This window comes from Hyperolius riggenbachi, chromosome 4 (assembly GCF_040937935.1).
Source record: "Hyperolius riggenbachi isolate aHypRig1 chromosome 4, aHypRig1.pri, whole genome shotgun sequence".
In the NCBI taxonomy this organism is placed as follows: Eukaryota; Metazoa; Chordata; class Amphibia; order Anura; family Hyperoliidae; genus Hyperolius; species Hyperolius riggenbachi.
The window spans coordinates 285,500,962-285,519,313 of NC_090649.1; the positions used below are offsets into that span (position 1 = coordinate 285,500,962).

At 42.7% G+C, this 18,352-nt stretch overlaps 1 protein-coding gene across 5 annotated transcripts in view; it reads right to left on the reverse strand.

The window, feature by feature from the left end:
* The window catches only part of FAM184A (family with sequence similarity 184 member A), a 306,218-nt gene that overhangs the window by 122,413 nt on the left and 165,453 nt on the right, over positions 1-18,352 (reverse strand). For all 5 annotated transcript variants that reach the window (XM_068231372.1, XM_068231373.1, XM_068231371.1 and 2 more), the window contains exon 7: positions 17,814-17,936. In XM_068231372.1, the coding sequence (XP_068087473.1) occupies positions 17,814-17,936 (123 nt within the window). The remainder of the gene's footprint in view (positions 1-17,813; positions 17,937-18,352) is intronic.

The following is an 18,352-nucleotide window of genomic DNA, read 5'->3' on the forward strand; positions in this document are numbered from 1 at the left end:
TGTAAATGCATTTGGTTCGACTATACACCCATTTTTTGCCTCTTGTCCCCAGTTGTGTGCTCCAATTAACTATTGCCTGATAAAGCGGGTTTAGGCCTGCGAAACGCATTGTGAACCCCCTGGAGTGTACCAATAAACTTATCTTATCTTGAACACACAGTTTCTTGTGTCTGCTTACAGGAGGTAAGAAAAACAAAAGTTTGCTTTCCTAAAACAGAAAGAATTTGCGATAATTCAGGTTGGAGTGAGCTCGAGATGTCTCCCAGGCACCACTGCTGAATATATGCAAATTAACCATTGTACCCTTAGAAGCTAAACACACCTCCAGAACCGCTGGAATGCAATGATGTGTCAGCTTGTTAATATGTACAGAGCCATAATAATCCAACATGCATACAGACTGTTTCGGATTGTTTGATCCTCATCAGTGCATGGCATGGATTAATTTGGCTCTATGGAGTAGGGCTTGTAAATCCGAGAGGCACAGACTAACCAGCAAGCTCATGGTGACCCAGAACTCATTGGGGTGTGTAAGGGACTACAATGGTCCTAAAAGCCCCCTTACTAAGATGTTAAGAAAAACAAAAGTTTGCTTTCCTAATACAGAAAGAATTTGCGATAATTCAGGTTGGAGTGAGCTCGAGATGTCTCCCAGGCACCACTGCTGAATATATGCAAATTAACCATTGTACCCTTAGAAGCTAAACACACCTCCAGAACCGCTGGAATGCAATGATGTGTCAGCTTGTTAATATGTACAGAGCCATAATAATCCAACATGCATACAGACTGTTTCGGATTGTTTGATCCTCATCAGTGCATGGCATGGATTAATTTGGCTCTATGGAGTAGGGCTTGTAAATCCGAGAGGCACAGACTAACCAGCAAGCTCATGGTGACCCAGAACTCATTGGGGTGTGTAAGGGACTACAATGGTCCTAAAAGCCCCCTTACTAAGATGTTAAGAAAAACAAAAGTTTGCTTTCCTAAAACAGAAAGAATTTGCGATAATTCAGGTTGGAGTGAGCTCGAGATGTCTCCCAGACACCACTGCTGAATATATGCAAATTAACCATTGTACCCTTAGAAGCTAAACACACCTCCAGAACCGCTGGAATGCAATGATGTGTCAGCTTGTTAATATGTACAGAGCCATAATAATCCAACATGCATACAGACTGTTTCGGATTTTTTTTTTTTTTTTTTTTTTTTTTAAAGCCTTTCAGATTAAAATCACTTAAAAACCAGCCCTCACACGGATCTCTCCATCAGGTTGGCAGCGATCTTGCCCTTCCTTCACTGTTCAATCATCATGCCGGCTTTTATTAAGTCTGTTCTTTATCAATAAAAAGAAAACAAAACATTTTAGAGCAATGAGCTCCACTCCTTTTGCTTCCACAATTCTTGTGCCTTCTCCTCTCCAACACCTTTTTTTTCCGCCAGGTACACCACATACAATCTTGCTAAGAAAATATTGCACACTGCTTCAAGTGACAACTCCTCCTTCTGGAATACTATTAAGTTTCTTACATCCCACAAAACTTCCTTAAGTACGGAGAACACAATCCACCCCTTCCTATCCTTCTCCTTTGCACCCAGTGACACTCCACCCATCACCATTGAAAGAGATGTGACCCTAACCTCCACCACCACCTCTAAAAATTTCCTCAACTTCCTCCGAAAACCCTTTGCAAAATCACAATCCCAAAACACGTGGTCCACATCCTCTTCCCCTCCACACCCTTCTCTTGGACACCTTCCTGAGGGAGTCATAACCCTCAATTTGCAAAAAACCCTAGTAGGGAGCGCTGACACCAGAGCCATCCAGACAACATCTTTTTGCCTGTTTGTTATTCCTTTAATACTCATTCTTTTCCATACTGTCTCCGCTTGTGCACTTGTCATTCCTTTTATATAACATATTATATCATTTCTTGTGATCCATTTTTTTATATTCTGCTTGTTTATGTCTGTTAAGGCTGCTCCTGCCATATTGAAATTGTCCAGAATTCCTTTAACTTTTTGGTAGCATGATGTAGTAGTGTATGCAACAGGCTTGCTCAAATCCTTAGCGACCCATCCCAACCTGTTCCACAACCATCCTCCCAAGTACCTCACAAAATCCTTCACCCTCCCCTCTGACTCCAACACTCTACGGACAGACACCAGATAGTGCAGAGACAAAAAGGAAGCAACATCAGGGAAGTCCCAACCACCCAGAGACACACCCTTGTGAACCGTCACCCGTGCCACCCTCTCCATCTTTGAACCCCAGAAGAAGACAAACAACATTCTCTGCACCTCTTGCATCCACCTTTTGCCAGGAGGCAAGACCAAACAAAAATACAACAACAACGGCAATATCACAGCTTTCACCACCAACACTTTCCCTGAAAAGGACAACTTCCGCAACCTCCACAAATTCAACTTTCTTACCACTTTTCCTTTCACCTCATCCAAAGTCTTTCTACCTTTCATCTCTGCATCAAACACCACACCCAACACCTTGATCTCCTGACTCACCGGCACTTTCTCCACTTTCAAAGGTACAGGCCTCCCAAAGGAAACCAGTTGGGACTTCTCCCAATTCACAGCCATTCCAGACATTCCACAAAACACCTTCACATGCAAATTCACCCTGTCAATATCAGCCTGAGACCCGCCCACAAATGACACATCATCCATATAAGCCAAATACTTCACCTGCTCTCCACCACCACCTGGCACAACAAACCCTTTCACCACTTTATCCCGCTGGACATACCTCAGCAAAGGCTCCACCACACAAATAAAAGCCATAGGCGACAGCGGACACCCCTGCCTGACTCCGGACAAAACGGGGAATGACCTGGACAAAACCCCATTTACCAAGACTTGGCTCGAAATTCCAGTGTAAAAACTTCTAATAACTTTTAGGAGACAATCAGGGACCCCTAATTTTGCCATCACCCCGAACAGGAAGGAGTGTGATACTCTATCAAATGCCTTTTCCAAATCGATACCCTCAATGACCATCGGCACTTTATTTTCCTGTGAAAAATTTATCATGTCCCTTAACAAAACCAGGTTATCGACGCTTCTTCGACCGGGGACCGCACAGGTCTGCCCCTCTCCAATCATAGATGCTATCACACTCCTTAACCTGTTTGCGACCAATTTCGCCACTATCTTGTAGTCCACATTCAACAGCGAAATCGGCCTCCAATTTTTTATCAATTTTTTGTCTCCTTTCTTATAAATCAGGGTGATGACTCCCTCCCGCATTGATGGGGACAACCGTCCAGAAGAAAAAACCTCCTGGACCACCTCCACCACTTCCCCACCAATGATAGGCCAGGCCCACCTAAAAAACTCCACTGGGAGCCCATCCTTGCCTGGAGTCTTGCCTGTTTGCATGGCACCCACTGCCGCCCATACCTCCTCCGTGGCCACCGACTCTTTCAACTGCTGCACCTCCATTGGATCCAAACACTCCTCCAACACCTCTTCACAATACTCTTCCATCTCCACATCCGACACAACATTTCCTCCTCCATACAAATCCACATAAAACTTCTGCACCTCTTCCACCACCTCAGAACCAACCACTTCTTTCTCATCCACCACCACTGACTCTAACACTTCCCTACTGGACACCACCTTCTTAAAGAAGAAACGGGAGCAAGACTCCCCCTCTTCCAAATCTCTCACTTTCGCCTGATACACAATCCTCTTCCCACGTTCCATCAACATTCTCTTCATTCGCTGTCTTGCCTCCTCCAACTCTTCCTCCACCTCATACCCCCATACCTTCATCTTCACCAGATACTGCAATCTCACTTTCCACCTTTCTTCCTCCTCTCTCTGCAAACACCTCTTCTCATACGCCAGATTCCTGAAAAAGCCAGAAATCCTCCTCTTCACCCAATCCCACCATTCCAACAAATCCACAAAACCTCTCTTCCTGCGCACCCATCCTGCATATTCCACCCTAAATCTTTCAAGTACATCCACATCCTCCAACAACTCCACATTCAACTTCCAGACTCCCTTCCCAAACACCACTCTCTCCGACGCTTCCAAGGAACAAAGAATGGCTCTGTGATCAGAAAAAGTGACCTGGTGATAAGAGACAGCAGAAACCAACACATACCTAGAAAGTAAAAAGTAATCTATGCGTGACTTAACCGTGCCCGTATCTGAAAAGTAAGTATATTCCCTGTCCCTACTGCCTGCCGCCAAAGCTGCATCCTGCAGTCCAAAATCTGTCACAATCTGGTTGAGGATCCTACTGGTGGAGTCCAGCTTGGTCTCTCCTGACCCCACTCGATCCCCAACTGATCTTATACAGTTCAGATCGCCGGCCACAATGGTCTTAATGCGGCCTGGCAGATTGAACTTGAGCACCTCCAAAAACTCCGCCCTCTCTTTCTTGTCTGCAGGAGCGTAACAGTTAAAAAGACGGTACTGGGAACCAAAGAAATCAAAATTCACAACCATCATCCTTCCCGGAATGATGACAGCATGTGACAAAACCTTTATGCCTGGGTTATTAAACAGCACGCCAATGCCCTCATTCCTACTCTGGCAGGCAGGGGACCAGATGGCATTGCCCCCTGTCCATTCCCCAGAGCCTGGTACCGTCTTCAATATACACTCCTGCAGACAAAAAATATCCGCCCTAAAATTTGCGAGGTCCTGCAGGACTGCAGCCCGGCGGTATGAAGAGCCAATCCCCCTCACATTTACTGACAGCAGGGACAGGACCATCACCAAAAGACACCACGTGTTATGCACCCTACACTCAGCCATCATCACTTCTTGGATGCCCTGGGACTCTTCCTTAAGCCCACTGTAGCGGGCTCCTGCTTTCCTTTTCTATTTCTCTTCCTTTTTTGTTTCTTTGACTCCGCCATATTCCAGTCCTCTGGACCAGAATCTCCAGCAGCACTCGGCCCAGGCACCTCTGGGTTAATCCTCCTAGCTGGTTTGGTGTTTTTCCAGCTAGGGGGTACAGGAGACTGCGTCATATCAACTTTTAACTCTCCCTCAGAAATGTCACTGACAATACGCATTTTTGACACATGGGTGTCATCACTCTCTGATTCCGTCACAGGCTCTTTTCTTTCCTGATAAGGTGGTGGATAATCGCTGTCACTCTCTTCTATCACCACCTCTTTCTCCCCTTCCACTTTCCCAGGGTCAGTTATGTCCATCTCACTCTCCTCCTCCTCATTTGCATAACCTCCTCCCACCTCCTCTGACATCATGCTGGCCGATTTCCCTCCTTTATTTGAATTTGGGGAGCCGTTTTTTTTGGAGGGAAAAGAGGGAGTCCCCTGCTGGGATCTCCCCACAGCAGTGTCAGCCTTTATCTTTTTCCCTGCGCTTTTCACAGGGCTGGAATGTGCTGGCAGAGTCTTCTGCGAGAGAGCAGAAGAAGGGGTGGAGTCAGGATTGTGCAGGGGATCAGCTGACTGTACAGCTGTTTCCCCACCTGCATTCCTCTCGTTCTCGCCGGCTGAGCCGGCTCCAGGGACTGTGGCACTACTGCTCCCAGCGGACCTGCGGCTACTAGCGTCCATGGCAGGCCGCTGGGAGTCTGTGCAGACATCAGGCACCTCTGCCTGGCTGATGAGAAGCACAGGGGAGGCTTCGGTACTGGTGGCAGGGGTCAGGGAAGCCTCAGCATGCTCTCCAGGCTCACGCTGCGGGTCCCGCTCAGCAACAGCTGAGCTGGTGACGTCACTGGCATCGGGGGAATCCCGCTCTGCTTGAGAGCCGGGCACATCTTCGGGGAGCTGCTCTGGGGGGGTTTCCTCCACAAAATCTCTCTGCACAGCCCCAGCCTGACTCTCCACAGCGGGGGGACTCGGGGCAACCTCAGTCACAGCACATAAATCAGCTTCTCCAGTCCTACTCGCTGCAGACACGGCAGCCGCAGCCTTCTTGCAGGCAGAACCGGCAACATTCTGCACATCACAGGGAAACTCTGCAGACAGAGGCACGGCGTCCTCTTCACCCCCACTCCCCACAGCATCATCATTTTCATTCACATCCTCGGCAAGTTTCCTTTTTTTAACTCGCTGCGGCTTTTGCACCTCCTCTGCCTGCAGCATCTGGGAATCAGTCACATCATCCACAGGGGGGACAGGGGGGGTCTCTGCAGCGGTTGGGCCCGAATGACACACACTGGTGCCCTCTCCAGCTGCATCAGCAAAGGGAGGCTCAGTAACAGCCTCAGGGTCCCGGGGCTCCACATGGGGAGCCAGTGACCTCCTCCTTCCCCTGCTGTATGAACCAGCTGCAGCAGCATACGTGTAAATCCTTGTTTTGCCACGCTTTTCACAATCTTTGGCCAAGTGGCCACTTATCCCACAGAGGTCACAAACTTTCACCTTCTTACAGCTGGAGCCAGGGTGCACTGGCTCCTTGCAATGTCTGCACCGCTCCTCAGAAACACAACTTCCGGCTCCATGCCCGAACATATAGCACCTCCGGCAGTAGAGAGGCTGCCCAGGATACGTGACATAACCTCTCTCCCCAGCAATAGAGAAAACAGGGGGCGGGTGAACTACATCATGCCAGCAACCCTCCTGTCTCTTGAACTTCACAAAAAACTTCATTTTGCTTCTGTAAACACCAATATGGTTATATATTTTTTCAGCATAACTTACATCCTCAAAATATCTGAGCATAAACAGCCTGACCACATCTGGCTCCACGAATGGATTGTACATATGTACATAAATCTGTCTCGCCTTTTCGTTAAATAATGGCGTGACCGACTCCAACCAATTAACATAATCTTCCCTGCTCTCTCTATAATCTGCCAGCACTTTTAGCGCATCTTCCTCATTATGCATAGTAACATCATAGGCCCCTTGTCCTGGAAAATCTTGTATTGCGAACATCTTGCTCTTATTCAGCTTCAACCCCTCCACCAGTACCTTATCGATGAACGCCTTTGGTCCATGCTTCCTCCAATCCGTCTTTACTACAAAGCGAACTGAGTTCCGAAGTTTTGGCATGCCTCCTCCACCTCCTCCACTCGACGCAGCTGCCATCCTCCCCTCGTTTATCCAGGGCCCCCACAAGGAGGACCCTTAGAATACCTCTCGTACCAAGACCAAGTATACTGTTTCGGATTGTTTGATCCTCATCAGTGCATGGCATGGATTAATTTGGCTCTATGGAGTAGGGCTTGTAAATCCGAGAGGCACAGACTAACCAGCAAGCTCATGGTGACCCAGAACTCATTGGGGTGTGTAAGGGACTACAATGGTCCTAAAAGCCCCCTTACTAAGATGTTAAGAAAAACAAAAGTTTGCTTTCCTAAAACAGAAAGAATTTGCGATAATTCAGGTTGGAGTGAGCTCGAGATGTCTCCCAGGCACCACTGCTGAATATATGCAAATTAACCATTGTACCCTTAGAAGCTAAACACACCTCCAGAACCGCTGGAATGCAATGATGTGTCAGCTTGTTAATATGTACAGAGCCATAATAATCCAACATGCATACAGACTGTTTCGGATTGTTTGATCCTCATCAGTGCATGGCATGGATTAATTTGGCTCTATGGAGTAGGGCTTGTAAATCCGAGAGGCACAGACTAACCAGCAAGCTCATGGTGACCCAGAACTCATTGGGGTGTGTAAGGGACTACAATGGTCCTTACAGGAGGTAAGTCCACCACTGCCTCCAAAGCATTTTTAAATATTTGTTTTTATTCTTTAATAATATTATTCTTTAATAATATAATATCCTTATTACGTTGGTCCTAATTTAGGTTGGTGAAGAGGCTATAAACACAGAGCAACCAGCTATAAAATATAACTAACACTTCTTTCTAGTAGCAAAAAAAAAAATATATATATTAAGTGGATTCATAAACACCCAAACCCTCCAAATAGTTCTAATAGATTTGTTATACAAAATGATCTATATTGATGGAATTGCACCTGAGAAGCACAAAGATCAATCCACATCAAAGTCACATCAACAATACTTTTGGACACGGCCAGGATTTTTGATAAACTATGTACAGAAAAAAATTAAGAAAAAACTCTGGAACTATTCCAGTGGACAAAGTCCTGGTAAACTGAATGTAGCCTAACATATACCAAACCAAAAGCTCAAACATAATAACCTAACCCCAGGGCTAAAGCTATGTTTACTAAATGCCTCTTAAGGTGGCCATACACTCGTTAGATTAGCAGCAGATAGATCATCAGATAGATTTTCTGATCTATCTGATGTGTTTAGGAATATTTTTTGCTAGGAACAGATTTCCAACAGATTTCAGTATGAAATCTATTGAAAATCGATCTGATGGCATTTTTTAGCCATCAGATTTCCATTAGGTCCAATGCAAATTGATAAGCAATCTCAACAGATCGACCTAGATTTTCCAGCATGTCAGAGCGGGCAATCGATTTGCGATCGATCGATTTCGATCGATCGATCAGCTGCTAATCGGCTGAGTGTATGGGCCCCTTTAACCTGAGCTGTATGTAAAAGTCCTATATTATTTGTTTAAAACTTGGAAGCGGATAACTTTAAGCAACCCTGAAGTGAAAATAAAGTTATAATAAAATGAATTGTATGTGTAGTACAGCTAAGAAATAGAGCATTAGTAGCAAATACATGATTCCCATGTTGTTTTCCAGCACAGTAATGCTGGGAATACACCATGAGATTTCTTGGCAGATGGTTCGATAGATAATTTCCGGGAGGTCCGATCTGATTTTCGATCCTTTTTCTGATCAATTTATCATAGAAGTGAATGGAAAACAATCAGAAAAACGATCGGAAAATCGATTGGAAAAATCGGAGAGTAAATCTGCTGAAAAATCTACTCCTGTATTCCCAGCATAAGAGTGAAGAGTTGTCAGTATCAGTTGTCATATCTATGCAAAAGAGTTTCTATGAGCTCTCTGCCCAACTTGGGCCGGCTACAGTGCTGTTTTCTGAAGCAATTAAATATCAAAGAAACAGTCAGAGACATATATGGATAAGGTTTTACTGCAGAGAAGTACAAACGTTCATTAGATCTGCTCTGTTTTATAGTGTAAAATACAGAGAGTGATTTGTAAATTATTCCCACTAAACATATAATTCATTATATCGTAATTTGGGGGGGGGTCTATGGCATGGGTAAGCAGAAAAAAAATATAGAATAAATACATATATATATATAACAGATATGGCTACTGTTCAGAAGTATATATTCATATAGACACATTGGACTCTATTCACAAACTTCTCACACATGACTTATTTGTCACGTAATTGATAAAAATAAACTTTCAGCACACTTACACGCAAAATAATCACTCAAAGTAAGTTGTTCCTGATTAACTTAATTTCAATATTACCTTTCTTACCTTAATTATATTATGTTTTAGTCTTTTGGGGAGCTTAAAGATGTAACATAGATAATGGGAAAACAGAAGAAAACAGGGGAAAAAGCTTTGTAAATCAAGCCCAATACAATGGTTGTAAAATTTTACTTGTGCTGAAAACTGTTAATAAATATATTAATGGAAATAATATGTGCAGAAGACGTCCTCTTCCTTTCGCCACTGACTGATGTCCTTTTGAGGATGTTCACAAGTCTATTAGGTAAATATATATATACAGTGGTGTAAAAAACTATTTGCCCCCTTCCTGATTTCTTATTCTTTTGCATGTTTGTCACACTTAAATGTTTCTGCTCATCAAAAACCGTTAACTATTAGTCAAAGATAACATAATTGAACACAAAATGCAGTTTTAAATGATAGTTTGTATTATTTAGTGAGAAAATAACTCAAAACCTACATGGCCCTGTGTGAAAAAGAAATTGCCCCCTGAACCTAATAACTGGTTGGGCCACCCTTAGCAGCAATAACTGCAATCAAGTGTTTGCGATAACTTGCAATGAGTCTTTTACAGCGCTCTGGAGGAATTTTGGCCCACTCATCTTTGCAGAATTGTTGTAATTCAGCTTTATTTGAGGGTTTTCTAGCATGAACCGCCTTTTTAAGGTCATGCCACAAAATCTCAATAGGATTCAGGTCAGGACTTTGACTAGGCCACTCCAAAGTCTTCATTTTGTTTTTCTTCAGCCATTCAGAGGTGGATTTGCTGGTGTGTTTTGGGTCATTGTCCTGCTGCAGCACCCAAGATCGCTTCAGCTTGAGTTGACGAACAGATGGCCGGACATTTTCCTTCAGGAGTTTTTGGTAGACAGTAGAATTCATGGTTCCATCTATCACAGCAAGCCTTCCAGGTCCTGAAGCAGCAAAACAACCCCAGACCATCACACTTCCACCACCATATTTTACTGTTGGTATGATGTTCTTTTGCTGAAATGCTGTGTTACTTCTACGCCAGTTGTAACAGGACACGCACCTTCCAAAAAGTTCAACTTTTGTCTCGTCGGTCCACAAGGTATTTTCCCAAAAGTCTTGCCAATCATTGAGATGTTTTTTTAGCAAAATTGAGACGAGCCTTAATGTTCTTTTTGCTTAAAAGTGGTTTGCGCCTTGGATATCTGCCATGCAGACCATTTTTGCCCAGTCTCTTTCTTATGGTGGAGTCATGAACAATGACCTTAATTGAGGAAAGTGAGGCCTGCAGTTCTTTAGATGTTGTCCTGGGGTCTTTTGTGGCCTCTCGGATGAGTTTTCTCTGCGCTCTTGGGGTAATTTTGGTCGGCCAGCCACTCCTGGGAAGGTTCATCACTGTTCCATGTTTTTGCTATTTGTGGATAATGGCTCTCACTGTGGTTCGCTGGAGTCCCAAAGCTTTAGAAATGGCTTTATAACCTTTACCAGACTGATAGATCTCAATTACAGTACTTTTGTTCTCATTTGTTCCTGAATTTCTTTGGATCTTGGCATGATGTCTAGCTTTTGAGGTGCTTTTGGTCTACTTCTCTGTGTCAGATAGCTCCTATTTAAGTGATTTCTTGATTGAAACAGGTGTGGCAGTAATCAGGCCTGGGGGTGACTACAGAAATTGAACTCAGGTGTGATAAACCACTGTTAAGTTATTTTTTAACAAGGGGGGCAATCACTTTTTCACACAGGGCCATGTAGATTTGGAGGTTTTTTTTCCTCACTAAATAATAAAAACCATCATTTAAAACTGCATTTTGTGTTCAATTATGTTATCTTTGACTAATAGTTAACGTTTTTTGATGAGCAGAAACATTTAAGTGTGACAAACATGCAAAAGAATAAGAAATCAGGAAGGGGGCAAATAGTTTTTCACAGCACTGTATATATATATATATATATATATATATATATATATATATATATATATATATATATATATATATTTATGGATTTTATGAATTTTAAATGAAACAACTCAGATACAGTTGAAATGCAGACTTTCAGCCTTAATCAAGTGGGGTAAACAAAAAAAGGTCACAAAAATGTGAGGCAACTATAGCGTGTGTTTTTTTAAAACAATCCCTTAATTTCAGAGGCTCAAAAGTAATTGGACAATTGATTTAAAAGCTATTTTATGGGCAGGTGTGGGCAAGTCTGTTGTTATGTCATTATCAATTAAAGGGGCACTATGGTGAAAAACTGTAAAATTTCAAATGTCACAATCAGGATCAGAATCATTTATTTCGCCAAGTACAAAGGGAGGTTGTACCTGGAATTAGTTTTGGCTCATACAGGTTCTGCAATGATGGGGAATAATGTCTGCAAGCCAAGAGCCGAGGCTGCCATAATACGGTGCCACCAGTCACACTTCACAATCATCTGTCATCCCTAGGAGGGGGGGGGGGGGGGCAGAGGGAGGTGAAGGTTCAACAGTGACCCAGTTTTTCATGAAAGAGACCAGCAGGGATGGCTGACGTTGCTGAGGATCCCGATTGCTGACATTTGGCAGTGCTAGCCAAGGTGTTCCAGTTCAAAAGGTGCAGTAGTAAATTCATGTTTACACCTCCAAAAATGATGTACAATTGTCCCAGAGTAAATGCAATAGAAATGTTTCACTTTCTATGTAGTTGTCGCTTACAGTACGTTATAATCAATTCTGACCTCTTACTGAGGCAGGGTACAGTCCAACCATCAGAATAGTGTATACATAAATAGGCAACCTGTCTGGCATCTTTGTATAGATACTTTCTAGGGAGTGCTTTTGAAGCAATTAAAATAGACTTTTAGAATCTGCCACTTTGAGCAGATAAAAAGTCTGGAGTTGATTTGAGGTCTGATGCTTACATGTAGAAGATTTTTCTGTGAACAGACAACATGCGGTCACAGGAGTTCCCCATGTAGGTGAAAGAAGCAATGTTTAAGTTGCGAAAACAGAAAACAACCCATCCTAGAAATTACAATATTACCAGTGTACTGGCAAAATCTACAGTTTGGCACGCTCGAGAAGGAAAGCAAGCACTGGTGATCTCAGCAGCACAAAAAGACGTGGACGTCTATGGAAGACAACAGTGGTGGATGATCACAGAATCATTTTCATGGTGAAGAGAAACCCCTTCACCAACTAAGTGAACAACACTCTCCAGGGGTTAGGTTTATCGATATCCAAGTCTACCATAAAGAGAAGACTGCAAAAAGTATGGTAGATACAGAGGTTGCACTGCAAGGTGCAAGCCACTTATAAACCTCAAGAATAGAAAGGCTAGATTGGACTTTGCTAAATATAATCTAAAAAAAGCCAGCACAGTTCTGGAAAAAACATTATTTGAACAGATGAAACCACAATCAACCTCTACCAGAATGATGACAACAAAAAGTATGGAGAAGGCATGGAAAAGCTCATTATCCAAAGCATACCCCATCATCTATGAAACATGGTGGAGGCAGTGTGGTGGCTTTGGCGTGCATGGCTGCCAGTGGCACTGGTACACTAGTGTTTGTTGATGATGTGACACAGGACAGAAGCAGCCAAATGATTTCTGAAGTGTTCAGAGAAATACTGACTGCTCAAATCCAGCTAAATGTAGTCAAATTGATTGGGTGGTGTTTCATGATACAGATGGACAATGACCAAAACATACCGCCAAAGCAACCCAGGAGTTCATTAAAACAAAGACGTGGAACATCTTTGGTCAAGTCAGTCACCTTGTCTTAACACAATTGTGCATGCTTTTCACTTGTTGATGACTAAACTTCAGACAGAGGGGCCCACAAACAGCAACTGAAAGCTGTAAAGGCATGGCAGAGCATTAAAACAGGAGGGACAGGCAGCCATACTATACTGGGGGAAAACAACACATATATAAGTAGATAAATACTTGATCTAATTACATAACAGATATATTGCACTGTCCACATTTTGATTTTAGTGAATTTTATATAGTAAATGAAGAGAATTCTGTTCCTGGCAGTCTCCATTTCCTTTTTCCCTAAGGCTGAATCTAATCCTAATGGCATCTCCATCTTTACTTTTCTCCTCCAATTTGCTGTGTCATCTCTGGCTTGCTTGTAAACACGAGTGAGCACAGCATCACATTTCTCCCTCAGTTTGTCAAACTGAAGTGTTCTCAACAAATTAGAGAGGAGCAGGAATGTGGAAGGGGAGATGACAAGTTTCCCCTTCGGGGACAGCGGGGAATAGAGCCTGGGGGACTGAGAGAAGATAATTACAGCAGAGACATTCCTGGATAGATTTGTGGGTTTGCACTGCAGGGAGAGGTTCCTGGCAGCATTGTAAACACACTGCAGTGGTTAAATGGAATTTTAATTTGTGGCTGACAATCCCTTTTCAAAAAGGAGGAAACCCAGCATCTGAGGATGTCCATGAGTTTACGATTTCAGGCTGTCACTGCCAGCAATAGGTTTTCGACCAAGTATTAGAAATGAACATATTATTTACAGTTATTTAATTTGTCCAATTACTTTTGAGTCCCTGAAATGAAGGGATTGTGTTAAAAAAATGCTTTAGTTGCCTCACATTTTGCTTGCTGTTTTGTTCACCCCACTGAATTAAAGCTGAAAGTCTGTACATCAACTGCATCTGAGTTGTTTCATTCAAAATTTATTGTGGTAATGTACAGAACCAAAATTATTATTATTATTATTATTATTTAGTATTTATATAGCGCCGACATATTACGCAGCGCTGTACAGTGTATATATATATATATATTGTCTTGTCACTAACTGTCCCTCAAAGGAGCTCACAATCTAATACCTACCATTGCCATATGTGTATATTATGTAGTGTAAGTACTGTAGTCTAGGGCCAATGTTTAGGGGGAGCCAATTAACTTATATGTATGTTTTTGGAATGTGGGAGGAAACCGGAGTGCCCGGAGGAAACCCATGCAGACACGGAGAGAACATACAAACTCTTTGCAGATAGTGCCCTGGCTGGGATTCAAACCGGGGACCCAGCGCTGCAAGGCGAGAGAGCTAACCACTACGCCACCGTGCTGCCCACTGTGCTAGAAAAAAAGTTGTCTCTGTCCAAATATTTATGGACCTAACTGTCTGAGCGATAAGGGACATTTAACACTGTACAAAAGATAACAGTGCATTGTTCAGATTTTATTCATTTGGAGGCCATATAGACAGGGGTTACAGTCACACAGGGATGTTGAGGGCACTCATATAGATATTTAAAAGAAACCTGAAGTGAAAAAAGAGCAATTCAACTTACCTGGGGCTTCTTCCACCCCCCTGCAGTCTTTCTGTGCCCTCGTTATTGTGCAATCCTCTGGTCAGCTGTTGCAACCTGTATGTGTGGCCCTGAGCCACACACTTCCTGATTGAGCATTCTGCACTTGCGTCAAGAGGGGTGCGCAATAGCCTGCTGCTGCCAAGCTTTCAAAGGGGTACTGCGGCTGACTGGAGGGTCATGGAATGACGGCAAGGGCACAGAATGACTGCAGGTGCTAAAAGAAGCCTCAGATAAGTTAAAAAAAAATCCACTTAAATTTCCAAAATTTTTTGATAGTGTTGAATATTTTCTAACACAGGCTCTAAGAATTTAGACCAACCACCTATAAAACTGTAATGTTCTATTTCTGTGACTGGTGCTATGCTTAAATAGCTACACTACTCATTTTTACTAAAACTGTTAAATAATGAGTGGATTTTCTGCTGCAAAAGAAGATTCATATCTTGGAAGTAGAATGGCATAGCAGAAAGTCAGAGAGGTAAGAGAAGATAACAGGATTCCGAGAACCCAGCAAGTCATCTCCACACTCTCAGCATTCGCCAATTGCTGGAAGCAACAAGGAGAAAATTGCACTGCGTCTCTCTTCTCACCTGGCCCTACTATAAGTCTTAAATAAAAACTGTTCTTTGCTGTGATACAACTGCTCATGATAGTCAAACTTTCCCTCCTCACATCATTATCCATTGCAGGCTTGATTTGTGGTTGTAGAGAAACGGAACAGCTCTAATGGAAAGTGTGCATGAGCAGATTTGCTTGCAGTTTAGCTCATCCATGGTTTCCATACAAAAAAAAAGGCCAGAAGAAAATCACTTCATCTCAGTATTTACAGCTGCATGGTTTCTGTAGATTGTGCTGTATAAACTATTGATAAAAAATACAGTGTTTCTAAGCTGTATCTTTTTTTGTTCTGGCAAAAAAGGAAGCCCCTATATACACAAAATATGTGTGTAGCAATCAATGCAAATATCTAATGCTGCAGTTTTACATGCACCAGATGTTGTTTGTAAATGATGTAACAGCAGGGTGACAAACATAACTGTGATTGTGCACATATCAGGCCAATTAAAGTGTGGGGATCATGCCCATTAAAGTCACTGGACTCAAAGGGGCTCAGGGTGGCTGTTATTGGCAAGGAGTGGACATAAGTTACCAGCGCTCGCTATGCTGCACTACCGCAGCATAGCGTGCGCTCAGCGCCGGCTCCTCTGACTGTGCTTAATTACGCACACTACTCTGCCACTAGCACGCGTAGCATGTTTGGAGTAAAAAGTAAGTCATGCTGCTATATTAGAGCTCCTAACAATCATTTACTTGCACTGTTTGTTAGTGAATCAACCACATTGTCAGCAGTGGAAAACAGCTTTGGCTACAAATGAAAGCACTGCAAAAATCTAGTTGTTCATGTTTATATTATACAGTGGCGTAACTAAAGAGCTGTGGGCCCCGGTACAAGTTTTACAATGGGGCCCCCCAAGCACTCTATACATAACAATTGATACGGCGCACCAAAACCTGCCAATGGCAACTACAGTGTCAGAGGTGAAATTAGGGGATGGGGAGCAGTTTGTTAATGATTACCACTATTCAAAGCATCTATAAAAGTGATCATTATGAGCACAAGACCAATAGAGAGGTAATACTGTAGTTGAGGGAGGGCCCCTCGCGGCCCCTCTGGCCCAAGGGCCCCGATGCGGTCGCAACCTCTGCACCCCCTATTGCTACGCCCCTGATTATACATAACCAGGATGGCACAAGTAATGGTTTCCCAATTCACAGCATGTAATATTCTCTAATTTCAAACAGAAAATAATTTGAGTCTAAGTGAAGTCCTGCATTTTTACTCCACTGTAAACCAAGGAGATTTTTATGCCACCACCATTTTTTCTCCTAGCTGTTTGCACTACCACATTGGTACTGACACATGCAGAGTGCGCAAATTTGCTATATGGAGATTATTAGCTGCCTGTGCTGTGTGTGTCCTTTGTGTTCAGACACTGACATAATTTAGCCCAGCACAGAGCTAAATGATGATGGTGCATAGCTCGACCCAGAAAGAGAGTGAATGACTGCAGGAAACATATAGATGGACAGCAGCTGCAGTGGGACATGGAGCAGTATCTGAATGCAGAAGCCCAGACAAGTGGCATGAGAAAAGGCAGCTATACCAATCTCTATCCAACTTTACCTCTGCAAGGGGAAAGTGGGGGACATCTACCTGAACACTAACCGATATTGATACTATGTCAATTGAGAGCCAAAAAACCTTGGGTTATATTTGAGTATCAACAGTAATAACGTTTTATAAATTCTCTTTTCACTGCTATTTTACAAGGATGCACTAATTACCGGTAATTTGCTGCAAAAGACTAGATTCTGTAATACCGTACATTTGATCAGCCACTAGATGGGTAAAATATGTAGGAGAAACTAAAAATATTCTTGTACTTAGAAAGTAATAAAGGCTGCCACTAATGCCACTGGTCTTTTGGTTCTGGATCCTGAGTGCTTGCAGTATTATCTGTACACTGTGTATTTACATACCAGGCATGGCTTCATCCAAGCCATTCCACTTACAGTTAAGAGAGTAATAGACAGCTATCCCACAGAACGGATGTGTGATGGTGCGTACTATCTATGGAACCATGCCACCTAGTGGCAGGGTGGTGTATCAGCACTGTATTCTGTGATTTGAAAGCCTACAGTAACTGAAGACAAAAATGGGGTTGGAAGGAGGAAGCAAGCATTTAGGATAATTATATTTTTAAGTTCTCTTACTCATGAATACTGTTGAAATCACTTATCCATACCAAGAAGACAGATGAGGTGTTCAGAGTAACTTGGAAAGCATTACTGTCAGGAATGTAACATTTTAGAAGAAATTCAAGCAGGCAGACTCCATAGCCCCCAAATGATAAATCCATTCCTTGAATAAAGCTGGAAAAATGCAATGTATACAAAACCTCTCCTGTTTACAAACAAGCATTATTACTTTCTTATGTTTTCTCATTCTATTGATCAGCATGATAATACGAAAACCATTCATTTCTGTCAGCCGATATTGCTTATATTATTTATTCCTACCACATTGATCTCGCATCTCTCACACCTTTATGAGCTGTGTTGAGGATTAGTCTGGATCAGACAGGCAGGATGATCAGGAAATTACTTTCTGAGCATTTTACCTCTTGATTGGCAGTTGTCAGCTTATTTGTCAATTCTTCCTTCAGGGTTTCAAGTTGCTGCTGCAGTAGATTCTTATCTTCTTCTAATTCCTGTGTCTCTTTTTCATAATGCTGCTGAAGTTCCTAGTAAAAAAAAGAGAGAAAGAAAATATTGTTTACAGATCAAGTCTATGGTTTTATTATCTTGTCAAAAGTCCTGTCATAAATCTCAGCTTTAACCAAAGTAAGATTGAATGTGTACAAAGTAAAAGAAGGCTGGACCGCTGATAACTTGACATAGTTATGGCTTTAGCTTTAATGTTTAAGTCCAGATTGTGTAATTCTGGTGGACTGCTGGACACATTTCCTGGACGGCGCGCATTAACAAATCAAATATGTGCCCACAGTAGTGCAAATTCCAGGCTTTTGTGATCAATATAACGTGAGCGTTACCATGCAATTCCTATCAGTTTCCACATTTTGCTGATCCCTCGCTTGCAGAACTGATCAACCGGAGGGTCTTTAATAATGAGGCACCTACACGCTATCCCCTATGCTAT